Below are 21,957 nucleotides of genomic sequence, written 5' to 3'. Positions count from 1 at the left end.
CAACTCTTCACAAAGAAGGTTCCAATGACAGTTATCAATGTTACCCTACCAAAAATCACAAGAACACTGGTAAAACGCAGAGTATCATTCAAAACAAAAAAAAAAACGGTCAGCTTTTAAAAAATTTGACTCCCAAGACAAAAAACACTAGTGATGCTGCCTTTAGCATTCTTGATAAGGTCTACGAGTATAAATGAAATGAAAAAGGTTGCGTATGACAAAGATATGACAAATTCAGATGATTCGACACTATCTGATGGCGATAACGTAATTTTTTGGTTAAATAAAATTTTCGATAATCAAGGGATAGTTCAAAAAATTATCATGAAAATATAGGATAAGACACACACTTTCATTAGTACTGTTGTAAATCATTCCTTAAAGAAAATAACGCCGTCCGCCACTGGTAGCTCGACCGACAATTCGCGACTGTTCGCACCGAATCGATGGAATTCCCGGCGAATATTCCACCAACTTCGATAGAATTCTGAAGAATTTTCTACTTCCTTTGATTGCAAAATATAAGCGCCAACCACTCGCCCATCTGGACAGTCAAGTGCAAGTTACAGTGCGGTACGCAGAGCGATCTAATGAGGCGATAGACAGAATGATAGTTGAAGTTTAAGTTGAAATGTTTCGATTTATTAAAAGTAAAATGAAGTTGAGTTTGATTATTAATCAGTGTAGTCAATTATTGGTATACCCACTGGGAAAAACGCAACAGTACGTTTTACAAATACTAATAAACTTCGAATTTTCCTCTATAACAGTTGGTTAACGCAACAACAGATTTCAACAGATCTACAGAAGTAACGATGACTGAAATTTGTCATCATTATGAAAAACTATAAAATGCATAACTTCTCTGTACTTATACTTCTTTGGAGATTTATACAGCTAATGAATGAAATGTTACCTACCAACAATTTTTGGCATTCTCAACAATTGTAACATTTCAGAAAATGAGCAAACAAGTAGAAGAAGTGTTATTCCAAAATGCATAAAAATAAAAATGAATATTGCCAACAGAAAATGGCAAAAAGTGTATTTAGACAAACTGATTTACCAAAAAGAAATCAGTAAATGATGAACTTTTATTTTTTAATTTACAAGCCTTCAATCCTTGCGATTTGCATTCACAAAATGTACCTATGTATACACTTTCAGTATTAATCACACTGTATCGAACTGTTCATAAACCAATCAGTAACAAACAATAATTCAAAGATCAATTTCAACATTGTTTGGTATTGCCTGCGGAGACTTTTCTTCCGTGTTTCAAATTTCCAAATGAGTCGTAACAACTCCATTCAAATGGTTATACAGATAGATATATCTCTATACAAATTAGGAGTGAGACATGTGAGACTGGCAATGACTGACACATTGAATGATTGTTAAACGCGAGGTAGGCAATTAGATTGAAAGATAGAGCACTTTTCCAAACCACAATTACAATTCCACTAGAGCCCATCGGTGTTATCGCAGTTGTTGTAAATCTCAATTTCCCACCAAAGTATTGCATATTTTGAAAAGCAACAAAGAAATGCGAAACGAGTCATATCAGTCATTTAGCTGTAGTTCTCCGTAATAATTGAGGTCATGATCGTTACGTTCATTATTATACTGATAAAAAAGCCTTTGTCTGTGATTTTCACTCGAATTATCATTAAACAAACTCATTATAAATCCAAGTCGCCCTTAGTCACTCATGAACAACACTGTTAAAGTTTATAATTCGGTGTTATGAATAAACTCCACATGATTACTGGGTGAATTTTAAATTTTCAATAGTAAAGTAAAATTCCACGAATAAAAACAACACGGGAATTTAAGGAAAAGAAGTCAATTGACCGTTGGACCTGTTCTTCAAAGGCCTTATGATGAGTACCGATGAACATCAGTCTAACAAATAGTTACCATCAATCATTCTGTATTTGAGATGAGTTCGCTGTCTGTTCATTTTCAATCTGTTAATCTGTTAATTTTTCTCAAACAATTTTTTTTTCATCAATTTCTATTTTGTCCCCTTAAAACTAGTCCCTCGCACTTTTTGGTATGTCCTTGAGCTCTCTCAGGGATTCGGTATTTATCCCCTCAATCGTCGCAAAACGTCGTCCTTGGGAAAATAAAAAAAATCGCAGGGGGGCAAATCTCGTAAATACAGTGGCTGACACATGATTACGGTGTTGTTTTTGGCTAAAAATGGCAGTTTCGAGTAAGCAGATGCATTATCATAATGCAAAAGCCATGCAATTGTTTTTCCAAGTGGCACATAACTTCAAGATAATACTTCTTATTGACCGTAAGACCATCTGGCAAGAACTCCTGATGCACTACGCCACGGTAATCGAACTTGGTGTGCATTTTTTGGTCTTGACTCTCCTGGGCTCTTCCATTGGGACGATTGGACTTTGGTTCCGATACCATAACCATATACCCATGATTCGCCACTAGTTATGACCCTTTTAAGCAAATCTGGATCCTGAGTGATGCTACCGCAACGATGTTTTTGATCAAAATTCAGCAATTTCGGAAATAACTTCGCTGCCACACGCCCCATGCCCAAAATTTCAGAAAAAATTGCATGGCATTTTCCAACGACGGATTTGTATCGCTGGAAATTAAATTCATTTGGAAAAACGTTCTCGGGAAGTTTATTCCACATAAACGCAGTTCTCCGAATCAAAAATTTGTCTGTGAAAAGGATAATAGATCGGCGAAAAAATTTAATAATATATTTGCCTATATACAACTTCTCTACGGCTAGAAAAGCCAACAGTACCTTCGTACTTCACAGCTGGTGCCTGAGGGAGCAGATGTCTGTCAACCCTAGCAAAACTGTGTTAATCCCCTTCACCAAGAGGACAAAATTAGACGATCTAACGCCACTTTCCCTCAATGGTGAGGCCATTCCAACGGAGGTGAAATATCTTGGCATTGTCCTTGATAAATGACTCACCTGGAACGCTCAATTGGATTTGTGGTAAAACTTGGGGTTTAGGTCCCAAACAAATCTATTGGATTTATGTGATGATTGTCAGACCAATGATCACTTATGGTGCAATTGCCTGGTGGCCGAAGGCTTTACAGGCGAAGCTCTCTGGCTTACCAAGACAGGCTTGTCTGGCTATCAGTGGTGCCATCAGTACCTCACCGTCAGCGGCCATGGAGATTCTTCTAGATCTACCTCCTCTCCACATTTTCCTGGAGAGAGGCTAGATGGACTGCATACAGACTTGTGCACATTGCCAATTGCACAAATCAATTTAATGCAGAGTGCAACAGAATGTTGGTTGACACTGGAAGTTACAGCATTCTGGAAATGACCTCTGACTTTATGCCTTCAACTGTCAACTACGAACTGCCTTATAAAGTACTATTCCTGAGTAGAGAGGACTGGATCCTTTGGAGGAAGGAAATATTAAGAGCAGATAGTTGTTGGTTCACAGCTGGATCAAAAACACCTTCCAGTTCTGGTGCAGGTGTTTTTAGTCGCAGACCCAAGACAGAGATATCTACCTACCTAGGAACTTATGCGACTGTACTTCAAGCAGAAATTTACGCTATTGACTTCGCTATTGACATTGGCATCACTTTAGGATTTGCCAAACAAAAATTGAACACCTGGATGGCAAGAGGATTGACTCACTCCAAGGCGTTTATTCACCCTTGGAAGCTTGATACCAAACAGTTGTTGGACTACAGTAGGGATGAACTACGATGTCTAACAGGCCTTCTTACAGGTCACTGTCAATTGAATCATCATATGCAGAGACTCGGACTGTCGGAAGACAGTGTGTGTCGTCTCTGTTTGGAAAATGATGAAACAGCAGAGCATATACTTTGTGCCTGCCCCGCTGGGGACCGAATCAGGTTTTTAGAGTTCGGCAAAGCCGTACTCTTACCATCTGACCTGAAATACCACTCACCATACAAACTAATCGGCTTCGTTAAGAAGCTGGGTTTATTTGTCCGAGTGTGAATAGGTGTGAGCCACAATAAACCCTTGCGGGTTGCGGTGGAGGGTCACTTTAGACCTAACGTAACCCTAACCTTCGTTACCGTTAATTCGAATGCTTCATACTTTTTTAAGGATATCAAAATTATAAAAAAGACAAGTCCAAAGTTTCTAAATCCTCAAATCCAATAATTAAAATACAATGGTGGTAATCCTTAGATTATTTCGATTACGAACATTGGACCATCGATCGTCTAGTTTGAGTGACCGATGACCCCTCTATGAACTGTTAGTTTTCAGTAAACAGTCACCAAATTACAACAAAAACAATAGAACTTATTCGTACACAAAATCAGCATTACTTTGCGGTACTAGTCGAAACATTGTCGAAACTGTAAAATAATCGATTGGGAAAACGAAGACCGGTATTTGACCGGCAACTCATGTTAATGAGTATAGGCCTAGGCAGGCTAATTGATTTTTACGGGCGTTCACTGAACAGGGTAATTGAATACAATAACAGCGTTATTAAAAAATACCGGCATTGATTAGAATATTCATGCGCATAATAGAATTTTCAAATGAAAAACATTGATGTAGGACGCTGAAGAACTAATGCTTTCCAAAAGTAAAGAGGTGATTATACATACATAGGCGTGAAACTACGAACAACATGAAGTATCTTTAAGAAAATAAAAACATGGATTCAACTAACACTGCATGACAGCTGTTGTCCAAATATGTTTTTGGAATGGTGCTTAAGATATATTGAAGGCAGAATTAGCTCGACTAGCTAAGTTAAGAAATAACGCAGGGAATGAAATCGGGTGTAGCAGTCAGAGGCAGAAAGATTGTAAAACTCTTTTTTCTGTTCAAGCTTTCGAGGCGTTTATTGTCTCTTCAACAGGAACTCTACAATAATTATTGAATAAACAAAGGTATGGACAACGTGTTCATACTTACGAAAGTTAGGTTAAAATGAAGTTTGCAAAGAAGTAACAAAGATGCTCCTCATATTAGTATGTCAAGATTAAAATTGGTTGAAAACATTCCATATTGATTTCATAGCTAATATGAAATTAGGTATTAGAAAATGAACTCAACAGGTTGTCGGACATGATTGACCAAACACATTAAGTTGACAGAAAGTGTTTGACAGAATTTCTTGTTCGGAAAAACAGCGAGAACATGATTACCGAAAAAAAAACTTCATTTTGTCATGTATTCCAAACTATGTATAAACAGCGAATGTATGATTCAAGATTGGATTTGCAACTGATCACCTTGGAAGCCTCGTTTGCCTTCAACATCCGACGATTGCCTTCTCTGTCGATCCCATAGATGGCGTCTTCGTGAAGGATGATGTCGCCGACCTCACTTACTCTAAAGCCTAGCACCACTGATGAGTCCTACAGTGGGTCGAAACAGTGCTCTACGGTATTGAATCAATATCTACCAATATTGGGAAAAATAATAGTCGAAAAGACGACAACATAGTATGGCAGATTGAAATGATTACACTTTTTTTTATCATAAACACTGTACAAGCATTTTATCAAAAAAAGAAATTTCTGAAAAAGTTACAAAAAAGGCTAAAATCTGAAATGAATCTCTAATGTCATACTTGTTATTGCTTCTAAAACTCTAGAGATATACTTTTCTATGTTCTCAGTTGCCAATCAAATCATCAAATAACTGTGAATGAAAAAATTGGGAATGAAATTGCTTTCCTCAAAAATGCTCTTGGAAATTATGCTTATTCCGGCGATTTCACAAATAAAACAACTTAAATGTGATTCCCTTGAGTATTCATGAGAAAGTAAGACGAATCGGTTCTGGTTTTAATGTTGAACGGTTTCGAGATCTGCATTTACTCCGTTTACAAAACAAGTAAACTAAGTAGGTACAATATATGCTTGTGCCTATAAGGTTGAACATATACTTGTGACATTTTCAATCTGACCGGATTGAATGATTCCCTACAGTCTATCTCGTCTTGTGTTTGTAGATTTTTTGCTGGAAACATCCTCACTTGTTTACTTTGTAGTAAATGTTCAAGAGGTAGCAAAAACGTATGTGATTTTCTGGAACTTCAACTAGCGTTTCCTAATATGACTAATAACCAGTCCGTGCAAAGCTTATTGTTGAATCATCTGCAAATGTAACTTTTAACGGGTGATGATCAACTGTATTGTCAAACATGTGCCAAACTGACTATTATAATAATAACAATCTAATAATAACACTGATGATTTTCAAACATGACTCAACCTCTCACGGAAGCACCAAACTCTTACGAAGGTTCCAAATAAATGAATAGTTCAATCTAGCAGAACACTATTATAATCTTCATGCAGTCATTGTTCACTGTGGTTCTGATGGTGAATTTGGTCATTATTACGCATTGATCAAAAACGAAACGGATTGGTTTAAGTTTAACGATAGTCGTGTCACTAAGTGTTCTGGCGATGTCTTGAATTTATTGGAGTCTGTGGAGACACCCTACATTTTGTTTTATGAAAGAGAGGACATTGGCAGATGAAGATCTTCAGATGATGTGGTGCTGCAGGTTTTTCCGGGGTTTCCTGCAGCTGTGCAGGAAAACCCGGTGCACGAATTAATTTTGGTTGTTGTTTCATAATTTCATGTTTTTTTTAAAGAACTGTATTGTGTGGTATGATTAATTTGAGTGTCATAACAAATAAACATTTGGTTTTCAACCATTATAAATAATAAGAAACTCTGAACTCCAAAATTATATAGAAATAAAAATATTGAAAAGTCCACAATTTTATTCAAAGAATTGGCTCCAAAACAAAGTCTTACGAATATCATCAGCAGAAAGTTTTTTTTGTTCACTGAACGAAATTGTTTACCATCAGAATATTTTATAAAATTTCCACTTCTCCAATATTTGAAATGATGATGACGCACCATGTAAATCTTTCTCATCCATATAATGTTTTTTCATTTGTTACAAATACCAAATCGCAAGGGCAAAACCCTATAAAATAATAACTACTTAAATATACCTTCGAGCAACACCAAAATAACCCAATAACCCAACCTGAAGATACAACATTCCTCGTAAATCATACGCTGCTGAGACTGGTAGTTTATTCCGTGTGACGTCACGGAATGATAAATCCGAAAGATTACACATAAAATAACCAATATGTGTGAGTAGGTACGGTTGAACCTCTGAGGCATACAGATGGGTTCTTTATCGGATACATTTCGTATCTTTGTGAATATGTAAATGTAAACTTCAATGAATACACAATCTTCAGGCTTGTTGACTACGGCCAATGGACGGGTTACCCTGTCATATCCGTGCGAGGTTATTTGGAATTCCGACTAGTTTGTGAAGGATTTATGGCCGGATCTTCCGTTGAAATTATTTCTAAAAGGTTTTCCTCAAATGTATTAATGCATGCTCAAACTTGGTAACGTTTTCAGATCAATACAAAAGGCTGGATAAAAGAGAACACAACGGTTCAAAGCAATAAGGAAGAAGAATCTAGTGGAAAAACAAAAAGAGAGATCATGAAAAAAACTCAACTTTAGATTTCGGGTCAACAGAGTTCTTTCTGCACTCAGAAGAGTTTCATGAAATAAACAGGAGCACACTTGAAGCTGATGATCAGTGAACGAGAGAGAACTTAAAATACTGAAAGGCTGGAGATAGGCGGAGGAACCTCTCAACATTTTTCCTATAGCACACAGGAGTCTCATTATTCTTCATTTGTGCAACGTATTTTCTAACGTGACTTTCAGTGGTATCTATGTGTTTTTCACCTGAGCTGTAAGACGTGTTGATACGTCATGTTTCTTTTTTAGCCAACAGAGCCATTGACATGTCAATTCCATCAAAGTACCGATACCGCAAAAAATTAACCTACTTTAAAGACAATTTTTGGTTGCAGCTGTGTACATTGAGAGATTTTTTGCTAAAAAAGTGTTACATATTTGAGTTATAATTTTACTTTATATATTAAAATGAAATTTGTCATTCAACTAACTGAAAAGTATTTGGAAAAATATTTGACCGGTTTATGTAATATTCTTTGTAACCTGGTTTTAGTACAACTCCTTATGAAAAATCAAATTCAATTTTCTATGCTTTATTAACCCATTTCCGACAAATCATTTTTGAATTTCTGGAATAAGTTGTCTATATTTCAACAAAACGTTCATTTCAACAGATCAGTTATCAAGTACCCAATTATAAATCAATAGTTTTATTATCGATGAATTCATTGTAAATAGCTTTCCTGAATTTTTTATTTCGTATTGAAACAAATTTTATGATAATGTCGAAACAAATAAATAACTGGTTGAGTGGAAGAGTAGCGTAAGCTGAACTCCGCCATTATAAATAAAGACAATTTATTATTATTATTATTATAACTGCTACCAAAGTGGTATTTAACATCTAAAAAAAAATGAAATGAACTAGTTGAATTTATTGTCATCTGCAAAACTTATACCTATTTTACGGTTCTGAAGATTTAATTTTGAAGAGGTCATTTAAATAAATATTTAATAAAATATGCCCAAGAAATGTTTCAAGAGGTATCCGTTCTGGTTCTGAAATGCGTATACGATTACTTTTTTTTTCGATAGTTAGTTTGTGAATAAGTTCAAAAGTATCAAAAATTCTTTCCAATTCAGTTGAAAAACGGTGCATTTCATTTTAAAATTGGCCAAATAGTTCATATCTTGAATGAAACAGTCTTGGTATCCAGAGTTACCTGGTTGTTTGTAGACAATGTGCTCGAGAAATCTACGAGACATTATGAATATTTATCACTACCTAGTTGAGAAATATTCAATAAAATATCTGTTCAGTTGTTCATTAAGATTGAATTACAGTACCTAATATCACTTCACCAATTTTTTTACATACAAAAAAAAAACAAAAAAAAGTTTTAGCGAGACTCAAACGTCAGCCCTAACTACATTTCTCCTAGATAAGCTTGATGGCTGAAAGTCGCAACGTCAGAAAGAGCGCGAATGAACGAAATAGATTAAAAACTTATCATGATTCCAGATGTTTCTAGAAGAAAGCAAAAAAGACAGGTATAGTAGAAAAAAAGTAAAGTTCTGAAAATCTTCTGATATGGCCAAATATGACCTATACAATAATTAAAAATTATAAATGTTTACCAGAGAAATAATAATAACAATAATAATAATAATAATAATGTGTCTTTATTCTGTCAATCTAGGATACATAAAGATTTTTTTTACATTTGGCATATTAATGTGATACACAAAACGGTTTTCGAAAGGGTAAATCGACAACAAGAGCAATTTATCAAGCTTTATGTTCAGTCATAAATAGTCAAAACAACAAGAAACATAGCTTAATGATTAACTTAGATCTTTCAAAAGCTTTTGACAATGTCAATCATAAAACATTGCTAAATAAACTTGAGGCTTATGGAATCAGGGGAACCTCAGCTAACTTGATAGAATCATACTTATATAATAGAAAACAGTACGTGGTCGAAAAATGTCACATCACAAATGAGGTTATAAGGTCTGATGAACTAACAATAATTAGAGGGGTACCACAAGGATCAATTCTAGGTCCATTGCTGTACATTCTCTATACCAATGAACTACAAATGGACAACAACCTAAACACTATACAATTTGCTGATGACACAACCGTTATCCTTGAAGAACAAAATGGAGATGACTTGGAAAGAAATGTGTTCAATGCTTTAAGTACCCTGGAAGCTTGGTTTGCACAAAATCACCTAAAGCTGAACCCTAATAAAACACAGGCAATCAAATTCTCACAGTCAGCTGAAAATGATTATACTTTTTCGGATGGTAAATCAATAATAACAACTAGTAAAAGTTCAAAATTCCTGGGAATTGAGCTAGATTTTAGACTAGATTGGAAATCTCATCTGGATACTTTGTCAGAAAATGTTGCAAGGCATTGCTATGCCCTAAGAGTCATCACTAAAACAATAAATGTTCAAGCGTCAATGTCTGTCTATTATGCACAAGTCCACTCAAGACTTAAATACGGCTTAATTTTTTGGGGTGCATCTGTGAACGTTAAAAAAATTTTTTCACTTCAAAAACGTTGCCTTAGAATTATTCATAAATCCAAACAAACTGATAGCTGTAAACCTTTATTCATAGAAAAGAAAGTACTAACCCTATACAGTCAGTATATTCTCGACAGCATAATGTTTATTAAAAGCAATCCAAAGCTTTTTAACGACTTTGATAAAGCACACATCTACCCAACAAGAAATAAAGCAGATTTGGTTACTAATATTCCTAATTTTACTTTTATTCAGAAAAATATACCGTATACTCTAATAAAAATCTATAACAAACTTCCAAATGCACTAAAAAGCCTCTCTAAAACAACACTCAAAAATAAACTTAAAAACTTTCTTCTAAATAGAGCATACTACTCAACTGATGAATATTTTAAAGATACCATCCCTTCAGATTTTACCTGCTAAAATGTCTCACATTTAATTGATTTTAATTTTTGAATGTTTTTAACTGTATATTTATTACACTGACATGTTCTACGCTCATCTGGGCATTTTACTTCATTGTAATTGAACAAATAATAAATAAAATAATAAAAAATAATAATGATCCTAGGGCTGATGTCAAAGGCGAAGTTCAAATCAATAATTCAAAATTACTGATTTGTTCTACCACTGAACCTCACACCAGCTTAACATTATGGAATATGCCTATAACACAGAATTTGAAAAAAAAAACAATTATAGGGACTTCTAGCAACTTAGGGATCTGAAATGTATTATTTGGTTTATTGCTTCCACAAAACATTCTTATAGTAGTACTTAAAACTAATCACATTCAGTTTTTTAATTTCGTTTAGAATACCGTTTTACGCGTAGCCAATTTGGTAACTGAAGGACCATTTAAAGAATTCATGATGGTGAATTGATGGTGTTAAAATACCTTTAAATCGAATATTGATTGTATGAACATCGGTTCGAAATGAAATTTTTTCATATAAGTAAATCGGAATCTTCGTTATGATTATTCTGTGAAATAAGCACGCTGCATGCAACCGCCTACGGATTGCCATATTTAACCAACCCGTTTCAACCAATTTATTGGAAATACTTTCTCGCCTTCGAACATGAATTCTGAATCTTTTGGATTTTTTGCTCAAATGCTTTCGTTAAGCAGGGACCGTACACTGAATCAGAAAAATTCAGGGTAGACAAAACTAAACTATCACATAACATTATTTTTGTTGCTTTTGTAAGAAAATTTCTATTTCCATAAATAATCTTAAGAGTTCCATAAGCCTTTTGAATAGGTTTTTTCACGTATGTTTCGAATTTTAAATTATTTTCGAGAATAAGTCCCAGACTTTTCACTTGATCTACAATGGACAGGTCCTTGTCAAGTATTTTTATTTTGTCTTCAATCTTCTCCCTGACATGTTTTGGCCCAAATATCAAAACATTTGACTTTTTTGGGTTGTTAACTAGACAATGGATCAGTTGCAGTTTCAACAAAATTATTGATGTCTTTATTAACTTATGCACAAGCCTTATCAACGTCTTCAAGTTTGAAAGAGATATAGATCTGTGTGTCGTCTACGTATAAATGAGAAGAACAATGTCCGAGGGAGTTGACGATCATATGAGTTCTATTGAATACTCGGAATAATACAAGTACTACAAGGCAGAGGAGACAATTCAAACTTCAATGAATAATAATACTAAAAACTGGCAGGATTTTTGTTTCGTTTTCTTTCCTCAAATAAACTTCAAATATTTTTTTCTTGGCACAGTCATTGAGGTTTTTCGAACTAACTAAAAATCTATATGTATACAGTATCTGAATAAATCAGAAATGAAATGACTATAAAATCGATGAACCGGTTTGTAAGCCACATCATTCAAACAGGTTCGCCACTTTTTTGCAGGTCAGTGTATCATTATATTTTTAAATATAAAAACTTACCGAACCCGAGTATATGGCGAGCAACATCAACTTACCTAGAAAGAAAAAAACACAAAATTAGCTTACGACTAACAAATTATGGATTTTATTTTATTACATGGTAATTAGAATGGAATCCAAATACCACATTAAGAAAAGTTGACGCAGCAAAATATGTTCAGTTTATAAGGCAAAACAGAGGTTAATCTTTAGTTTTCAATCACATAATTTCATTTATTTCTAAATATTATTCTTGTTGTTGGACTTATTCAAAGCATGCAGTGCTCTCAAAAAATAATTACCAATTTGAAATTTTTTATTTGAATTCACTTGAATTATTTATCGGATTAAATCCAGAAGCTCTTTCCAACCCAAACATGTTGGCAATATCTGCACTAGTATTATAAATAAAATAGAATTTGATTTACAAAAGTTACGTTTTGAAAATAAAGACCTTCAATTAAAAATTTGGGGGATAGCAGCTTGGATTAAAGTGTTACCAAAAACATATAATTTATTTAGATCCAATTTTAAAAGCCCCATTTCCATTTTACTTTAATTTTCGGCACGGTTAAGTCTATTTTTCACATTTTTGAAAGTTTCAGGTAAAAAGGAGGGTAAAAATACTCATTTCAACAAATAGTTGAACCAACTTGTTGCAGAAGACCCTTAACTATGTAATTAAATTTTAGTAAATACCAAATGTTCCACATTCAAACATATTGAAATTATCCATCGCATCGCTTCGAAACGTAAACTGTTTGAATTTCTGTTTTATCTCATCAAAAACTTTTAAAATATTAACAGAAGAATAACATCAAATAAAAATAGAATTGCAAATTAATCCAATTTTCTTTCACACACTTTTTTTAAAGTTTTTGATCATCTTTGAATTCAAATTATCTTAGCTTAGTGAACATAATATCATTTCGAAAAGATTTTGTAAATACAAAAAAAAACCAGAAGGGAGAAAGTTATAATAAACGTTTGTTTTCATTATTATCATGGTCATAACAACTAATCTAATGTCCGAAGTATATCTTCTAGAAAACAAAGCTCGAGTTCTTAAACACGTTACTGTAGAATCATATCAGTAAGAGCTTGATTAACAAATACTCATAAAAACAAATTTGTTTTCTCAACTTCGTTACTATTTTAAACAATAGGTAACAGCAGAAACTGATTCAACCATTTTGTAACATCTCTTCATAAAAAATCTCATTCAGGAAATTGGTTAACTCATTTCTCAATTTTCACTTCCACTAGCACCCGGACTAACATTTCTTCCTGGCGTACTCGCCAAATAATTGAGTTTTATGCTCAACTGTTTGACACTTTGGCTTATTTACATTATTGCAATGTTCCTAAGGATCTTTAATAATTACTAGATAAAATAATTTTTTGAATCGGTGAAGTAGTTTTTGATTTTATCCTTCAAAAACAAACAAATCTTTTTTCTTAATAATATTAATTTTAATACATTGTATTTGCAATGATAACTCTAAACTGATTCTTCTGGTATTTTTCAAATAATAAAAATTATTTGAGCACAGTTTTAGGTAAGTATACAAACTGATTCATACTCAATAATTCATTACTTGAATTAACATATCCCTTCAAATAAAACTGGGCAAAATGTTTTTCATTTTTTGTTTTTATAATTTTGTATATCCTCAGAAAATTCTCCCTATTTCCTCGAAATGAAGAAAGTTTCGCTTTTCCCGGCAGTAACAGACAGCGGTGTGAAATTTTCATGGTTATCATTTGGAACAGAAAATCGTATTTCTACTCCTCGATTACAAAATTTTAAAAAAAAGAACTCATTGGGAATAGAAATTTTTTGGGGAAATTTGTTATCCAACTAAAATATTGACAAATTATGACATTTGAGTAAATCTCCTTTAAAAATATCCGAAATACTGCTAAAGAGAAATCGAATACTGATTATTTCATCCGAAACTTTGGTTCCAGTGAGAAAATACAGCTGGAAAGACATATTATGACGAAAATGAAATTTATAAAAGAATTCACGTTAAAAGGTAAGACCTCGTTAGTCCTTAGCTCGCACAAGTTTCTCAACTTCTGAGAGTTGTCGTTCGTTTGGGGGCGACAGCTGATTAACGGTAAAACAGATTTTTTAAACATTACACAGAAATGAGCAATTTTATGACTATGTAAATATTAGAGTACATATTCCAAGGAAGAAGTGTGTCTGATAAGAAATTACCTCATTTATTTTTTGTTTCGAACCCATAGAATTTATTGAGAAAGATATTTTAATTTCGAATTTATGTTGTTAAAATCTATCACTTTTACAACATTTTTCCAGTGAACTGAACTGAAGAAAACTGACCTTTACCTTATTTCTCTGAAGAATTGTAATGTTTAAGGAAATCGCGAAAAGATTCATAATCGTCTCCATTAATAGGAAAGAGGATAATCAATACTTATTGCCTTAGTTGCATTTGTCTGTCTTGTATAAGCGGCTATTCGATTCGCACATGTAAAAGTTGAAATGATATCTCACAACTGACAATAATTTGAATTGAAAAAAATTAATAAAATCAACATGTGAGATCGATCATGCTATCAACGCTCAAGCTAAAATAACCAATTTTCGACTCAGATCATGCATTTTAGTCCTCCCAATACTCGCATATTATATAACAAAGTACTAGTTTTCATTTCAGTATCAAGAGATTATTCAAAACTATTTTTCAAAATGAAAATAGGTATGTTTACCTCTACTTTCAGTAATATTTCCTTTTCTATATTGTGTCATTTTGAACCAAAAATTACATTAGATACATTTCTTTTGTTAATACATCACAAATTTGTTATTAGAGAAAAGTCTTGAGAATAACATTCCATTTCTTCAAAAGCCAAAAACCATCTAAATCCAAATAAAATCTACATGACATGCGTTTGATACTCTGCAATCTAATGATTCAATATCCAACATTACCCATCTCTTCGGAAAAACCAACATTCAAATAATAAAGTGAATAGTCGTTATCCATCAGCAACAAACACTATTAGCACCAACAAATCCAATCGTCAGCTAATAGAAAACCTCAAAATTCGGCTATTCGTAGTGAAAAATCTCAGTAACAACCTCGAGAGCAAAAAGTGGTCTTTGTTGCAGCAATACAGGCGTAGTAAAAAGTCCAACAACAACAATAAAATGGCAAAACGAAATAACCAATCGCAGAGATTGTGTTTTGTGTTCCGAAGAAACAAACGGGTTTAGTCTAGCAACGAAAGGCTCGCGTAAAATTCGTTTGCTGGCAAGGTTCCAAACCGACGACAAAATTCAAAGACCCCACACACTCACACGCATAGACACTGTAGCAAGAAGGAACCCACCGTGTGCTGTAAAAGTCCGGAAAGAGCGAGGGTTCCTCTTCGTACGGTGGCGTCACGTTCAGATACATGGCACTATGTTCCAACATTATTATTAGCAGTGAACACTCCTTAGCGAACGTAACATATCTTCTAAAATCACTCGATTAAAAAGTATCACAACACTATCACAACTCGTCGAACAAAATCCAGTCGCCTTCGAATCCGCTATCTAGATGTATTCCTCGCTAGACAGCAGTGTAGATTCAAGAATAAAATAACGATGGCGCGCGCGCTATCAACGTGTTCCTCGTTCGGCAACCGGCAACTCAATGGCAAGTCCGTCGTAGCCGTACCGCGAGGTTTTCGAATGGGGTTAGTAGGTCGAAATGACGCAGTCCGATGCCGCGAACGCACACGATCGCCAACAGAACTTCGAGGCTGTTTCTAAAATAGTATTTTTTTTAATCGCACTGACCTTAGTGTAAGGTGGTTTTTCATGTTCATGCCTCTGTTTGGAGCATTTCGCTGCGAGGACCTCGAAAAACTTGCCTTTTCGTAGAGCGCAGAGGAAGAAAGCTGACGAAATTGTGGTTCGGGTCTTGGAACAGCTTCTTCAGCTGAAAAGTCGGGCTTCCATACACTTCTGACTAATGTCACATGACTTAACGGTTATTAATCATATTCAAGGAAGGATGCGATCTAGTGAAACTCAGAATTCGACGAAATATTTGTATTGTAGCCAGGGCCGTAGCGAAAAAAAAAAACAACGGGGGGGGAGGGAATCCAAATTTTCCCTACCCCACCAACAAAATTTCCCAACTTTCGAAAAAATGAAAGCCGAGGGATTAGTTACTACTATAATATATTAATTTTCTTACTTGGCTATCCAAATATTGGCTGACTGATTATGCCCGTTAGGGTATGCACGAAAAAAAAATTGCTAATTATAAATATAATAATGGGAATTATTCTACTTTGGACCAAAGTCCTTGGTCTTCCACCATATCCACCATGTATAGGAATAGGAATATTCAATACAAATGAAAGGAAACAACACTTGAATAATATTGTGCTTATTGTTTTCTATTGTTTTCTTCTATTTTCACGACCCGACATTTCACAACTTTTCCAAATCGAAAAAACAGCGAAAAGTTGGGAATTTTGTAAAATTGTCACTTGAAAATTTGTGGACTGTTCAGGACTGTTCTCTTTCTTGGTAGAAACTAAACTTTTTTGAAGTTTTCAAACAACTCAGAATTTCAAAGTATGGGATCTCCAAGTTATGCATGTAGGGAAATCCCGACCTTCTTCTGGTTCTTTCCCTTTTCTTATTACCTCTTCCTTTCTTTTCTCTCATTTTTATTTTTTAAATTTTCATTCATTTTTTTACAATTATTTTTTTCAATCTTCACGGCACACAAAATTTCCCAACTTTTTCCCAAGTCGAAAAAGCAAGGCGGGAGGTTCCCCGCATCCCCCCCATGGCGACTGCCCTGATTGTAGCGATTTCATAATACTAGTATTTGATAACATTCCTGGAGTGAAGCATTGCCAAACACCCCGGAGATGTATCGACAGTTGAATAAGAATACAAACACCACGCTCTCACACTACAATTGCAAAATTCCAAAAACTATTTCGATAAAAAACTTCGTGTTAAAAAAATTCAAATTTATAGAAAATATGTTTGCGGTTGTTACTGATATAACACTGTTATAATCAGTCACTACTTGTCAAACGGTCTCTAGAACAGAGGAAACATAATTTGTAATTCCAAGAAAAATTTTGATGAAGAACTACCTTGGTTAAAATCAGATGCGAAAAAGAATATATAGCCAAAGTCATTTCTACAATAATGGCAATACAGAACAAACAGTTGTATTCGTATAACAGTCAGACATCAATCCCTCAACTTCAATTACCAATTCACTAATCACAACATCATAACTCAACAAATTGTCTATGCTGAGGGTCTCAACAATCGGGAATACAGTAAACGAATGAACCAGATATTGATCATCAACTGTGTATAAAGACCTGAACCAACTATGCGGGAGTAAGTAGGAAACCGGATCAAGAAATGGATCAATACGAAACAAAAGTAATACATGCGATATATATCTCTAAACACACGCAGAACTCTTTCTACAGCGTAGGGATCTCAGAATGATCACTAGATGTCCACTGGGCTTCTCAGTGGATGTCAAATTAGAGGACAGCTGTACAAAATGGGGCTGTTGGCTTATGTAAATGTTACACTTTGGATCATGAGAGACGCAAAAAATTCATGGGTAGCCATAACAAAGACCAGAAGAATATGAGAAACATCTAATAATGGACCTTTACAAACTAGTACTGGAATCAAGATTATTGGAATGTCAAGTCACGAGGAAAATGCAATACGCCCATGAATTAGAAAAACTGTCAAACGATTATAAACGGAAAAACGACATACTACTTTATATTTCCGGACTATATAAATAATGAAACGACTTGGCACAAAATATGATATCTAAATTTCAACATATACAAGCAAAAAGAAAAAATAAACATTTATAACGTATTCCTATGAAAAAATTCATTGATGAGGCAAAAAATGAACCTAGAGAATACATCAAGAATATACCTACATACGGTACCCAAACTGTCAGAACAACTTTTGGAATTCTAAGTCGACCATTGACTAGAACTGAACAATACGAATCAATTTGAAAGACCACCCTGTAGTAGTACAAGAAATTTTATTCTGACGTAATTCAAATTTCATCTGACGTAAGTTGAAGACGATGAAAAATTTGAAGGGGGTTTTCATTAGAAAATTTGAGGTGGATAACTGTTTTTGTAAATTATGATTAAGAAGCCTGAAATTTGATAGAAAAAATTGAATATTTTTCTATGTAGACTTATAAAGACTAATTTTGAAATAATGTTCAAATTGGAGCAGATCACCATTCAAACACTATTCTCTGATTGGTTAGTACTAATCGATCAATGATGAAAAACTCTCACGTGTTTCTTTCTATAGTTCATTAGTTTAAAAGGAGCATAGTAATAAATTATTTGAACCGAATAATTCCAGTGTAGCGTTAACTTTTTGACAGCAATAAATAAATTAAATGCTAGGTTTTTTCTAAAGTAATGCACTGGTAATACATATTCCCTGGAAAAATTGTTCTATATCTTGAAACCTTCAATTACGAGTATTATAGAGAAATATATGCTGCGTTGTTGTATATTTTTTGTCCAATTTCTTCTTCAGTTCAAAATTGTAATCAAATCTATCATAAAGATAAAAGATACTAGGGATCAACCCCTAATACATATCAATTTCTTTGACAAGATAGGGTTTAGTTAATAAGCCTTTTCATTGTTGTCTTTATGAGTACATACAAACACCAACACCCCAATCTAAAGGTATTAACGTCTGATTGACAGTTCTGATTGACAAGTTTGATATAGTAGGCACAGAAAAAAAATGTATTATTTGGATGGAAGTTGGTTAAATAAAGCACAAACGGTACCAAATTCAAATTACAAACATCCAGTCAGAGGCAGATACATCAGAAATAATTCTAAACAGGTTTTACTGCACCCTCGAAAAAAGGGCGTCGCCTTATAATCACGCGTATAGAGAGTTTTGAAGGGTTTGTTATAGTTAGCCTCTTAGCGTAGTGGAGACTACTACGTAGAGATGACTGCCGGCGAAGAATACTAGATTTGATTCCACTAATCTGTGCCATTCTAGCGTAAAAAACACATTATGGCTGAAATCATTGAACCAATAATAATAAAATGTTTCACCTACTTATTTTGTTATATTTTATGTATTTTTTATGTATGTTTCATTTTCCAATAGGAAAGCTATATTTTTTGTATAATTTATATATATATTTCAATATATAAAAGTTATTTTTTTAGTGATGAAATACAATCATACATTAAATCTGTTCGATATTTTCAATCATTTTTCAAAGCTTGTCATAGAACTTCTGCGATAATTTACCGCAGGGTAACAACAATAGGCAGACCCGAGCACCTCTACTCTTCAAGAAAAACATTTAAATGAAAATGTGAGATTTGGTTACATTCCACCTATTCAGTGAGAATTTGAAGATACTAACTACTTAACAGCAACCACATGATTATGCTAAAACTTCATTTTTATGCCTAAATACATTCTATATTTTTGCTGGAAAGAGATTTACCAGATGACACATTTTTTGTCTCTGATAATAATTACTTAAGTAATGAATATTTCACAAAAACTGCATCATTCATCCATATTTATCTGAATTTCTGGAACAAATCGCGGAAAATCAACTTAAGGACTATTTGAATGCATATACCTTCTATTCAATCTTCTTTTTTATCAAGATAACAGCTGCCTACTACACTATTTATATATAATAAATAAAATAGTCCGAGTGAATGACGAAAATTGTTGGGATGCGATATTTCCCTAGAGTTTTCAATATAACTTATTATTTATTATATACTGCATTCAATATTAAAATCTTGTGAAATATGTTCTTAGTGTTTACAGTGATTGGGTTATTTAAATTGATTGAACATCGTGATTGGTTGAAACAAATTTCGTACGCGCTAAGTGAAGTGATTGTGATCCAGATGACGCCAACTTGGTTGACGAAACGCGCATCGAGAAGAGTGTTGCAGTGTTTGTGTTGGATTCGATAGGTGATGGCAGATGTGTGAAACTTCGTTTGTAAAGGTGAAATCTCTTTCTATATCATTATAAACTTATATCGTAATATTGGAAAACGTATTTACATATATTTGGCAGTTTTCAAATAACTATTTCTTGCACAAGTTCTGACGAATGAGAAAATATTTGATCTTATTTGCTTCTCTGCTTGCCTCTTTCTTATCAACTCATAGTATAATCAACAAGTTCAAAAACATGAAAAATATAGATAAAGGTCCTAAAAATATGAGCGATAGCTCATTCGATTCGGAATTACCTCTAGAAAAATATTTTTGAAGGTTTTTGGTGCAGGTAAAAAATTGCAATTGTTATTACCAAAATAAGATTTTAAAAAAATGGTATTTAGTTTTTCATTAATAACTCAAAAAATATTTACATTTAACCAATTTTGAAAAACGCTCGTTAAAGAGGAGGAAATTTCCGATAAAAAAGTCCCGACTCCCGAAACTGTATCTCCATTATTTATGATTTTAATTTGACGTTGATAATAGGGTTCCGCGCGGCTGTAACGGCATGCGCGCCTTCCGCTAAAGAGAGTTTATCAAAAAAAATATTTTCTTCATAACATAAAATGTCATGTTAAAGATTTGAAAAAATCTAGTATCTTCTTGACACTTGAATGACTTGAAACAATGACAATTATTAACATAGGATATGAATTTTTTACGTAATTTGTTCCATGAATTGTTTTAAACAAATAGAGAAATTCAATATTTTTGAAAACTTTTTTTTGCTATTTTGTTGTCTAGAGATAATTATGATTAAAAAAATGTTTTTTCTTAATTTTAATTTTTAATTGTTTAAAATCGATTTTTTTATATTTCGATTGTTCAAATAATTAGTTAAGAAATAATTTTTCTTTCAAATAATTTACACTTTGAAAAAAAAATTATTATTCAATTGTTAATTAGTTCAAGAATTTATTATAAACAAATATTGACCAACGTTATATTTTTTTTCTGAAGCAGAAAAAAATTATAAAAACAGCTATATATCGTATCGTATATTAGAAAGTATTAAAATAAAAAAAAAATATGACACTTTTGTATATATATAGCTGTTTTTATAATTTTTTTTCTGCTTCAGAAAAAAATATAACGTTAGTCAATATTTGTTTATAACAAATTGTTAAACTAATAAACTATTAACTAATAAATAAAACTTTTTTTTGACAAACTATTTAAAAGTGTAAATTATGATTTTCAAAAGCAAAATAATTTCTTAACTGATTATTTAAACAATCGAAATATGAAAAAATCGATTTTAAACAATTGAAAGTTAAAATTAGGAAAAATTTTTTTAATCATACTCATCTCTAGGTAACAAAATAGCAAAAAAAAATTTCAAAAATATTGAAATTCTCTATTTGTTTAAAACAATTCAATAATCAGATTACGTAAAAAGTTCATATCATATGTTAATAACTGCCATTGTTTAATGTGGAAACAGACATAGCTAAATATCAATTGAAAAAAAATGTATCAACAATTTTTATATATTTCATTTTGCAATAGTTATAAAAAATCATAATTAACAAATTAATACATTTTTATGAACTTTTATCGCAGGATCGTATGAAATATATATATCAAAAGGGCTCCACGAAGTTTAAAATTTATAGGACAATTATTTATACCTTTTATCCCATTATTTATGCCAACGGAAAATGGGAAAAAAATTGTTAGTTAACAATTAAATAACTTATTGAAAAATGGTAATAAAACTTTTTTTTCTACGGGACTCGATTCATTCAAGTGTTAAGAAGATACTAGATTTTTTCAAATTTTTAAATTGACATTTTATGTTATGAAAAAATTATTTCTTTTGATAAACTCTCTTTAGCGGCAGCGCGCGCATGCCGTAACAGCCGCGCGAAATCCTATTTTCAACGTCAAATTAAAATTATAAATAATAGAGATAGAGTTTCGGGAGTGGGGATTTTTTCATCGGAAATTTC

General features: G+C 33.0%; 1 protein-coding gene across 8 annotated transcripts in view; it reads right to left on the bottom strand.

The window, feature by feature from the left end:
* Positions 1 to 21,957, bottom strand: part of tai (basic helix-loop-helix family member taiman) — a 503,475-nt gene that overhangs the window by 116,095 nt on the left and 365,423 nt on the right. For 2 of the 8 annotated variants that reach the window (XM_023164758.2, XM_023164763.2), the window contains exon 1: positions 15,299 to 15,613. The exons of 4 other annotated variants lie outside the window; for them this stretch is intronic. In XM_023164758.2, the coding sequence (XP_023020526.1) occupies positions 15,299 to 15,384 (86 nt within the window). In that variant the 5' untranslated portion in view covers positions 15,385 to 15,613. Of the gene's footprint in view, positions 1 to 14,897; positions 15,090 to 15,266; positions 15,614 to 21,957 lie in introns of those variants that run through there. 2 more of the 8 variants (XM_023164761.2, XM_023164760.2) reach the window with 2 other exon arrangements.

This window comes from Leptinotarsa decemlineata, unplaced genomic scaffold (assembly GCF_025532065.1).
Source record: "Leptinotarsa decemlineata unplaced genomic scaffold, Ldec_3_MD MMD2_tig00000008_RagTag_RagTag, whole genome shotgun sequence".
Lineage (NCBI taxonomy): Eukaryota > Metazoa > Arthropoda > Insecta > Coleoptera > Chrysomelidae > Leptinotarsa > Leptinotarsa decemlineata.
This window is presented reverse-complemented; position numbering and strand designations above follow the sequence as displayed.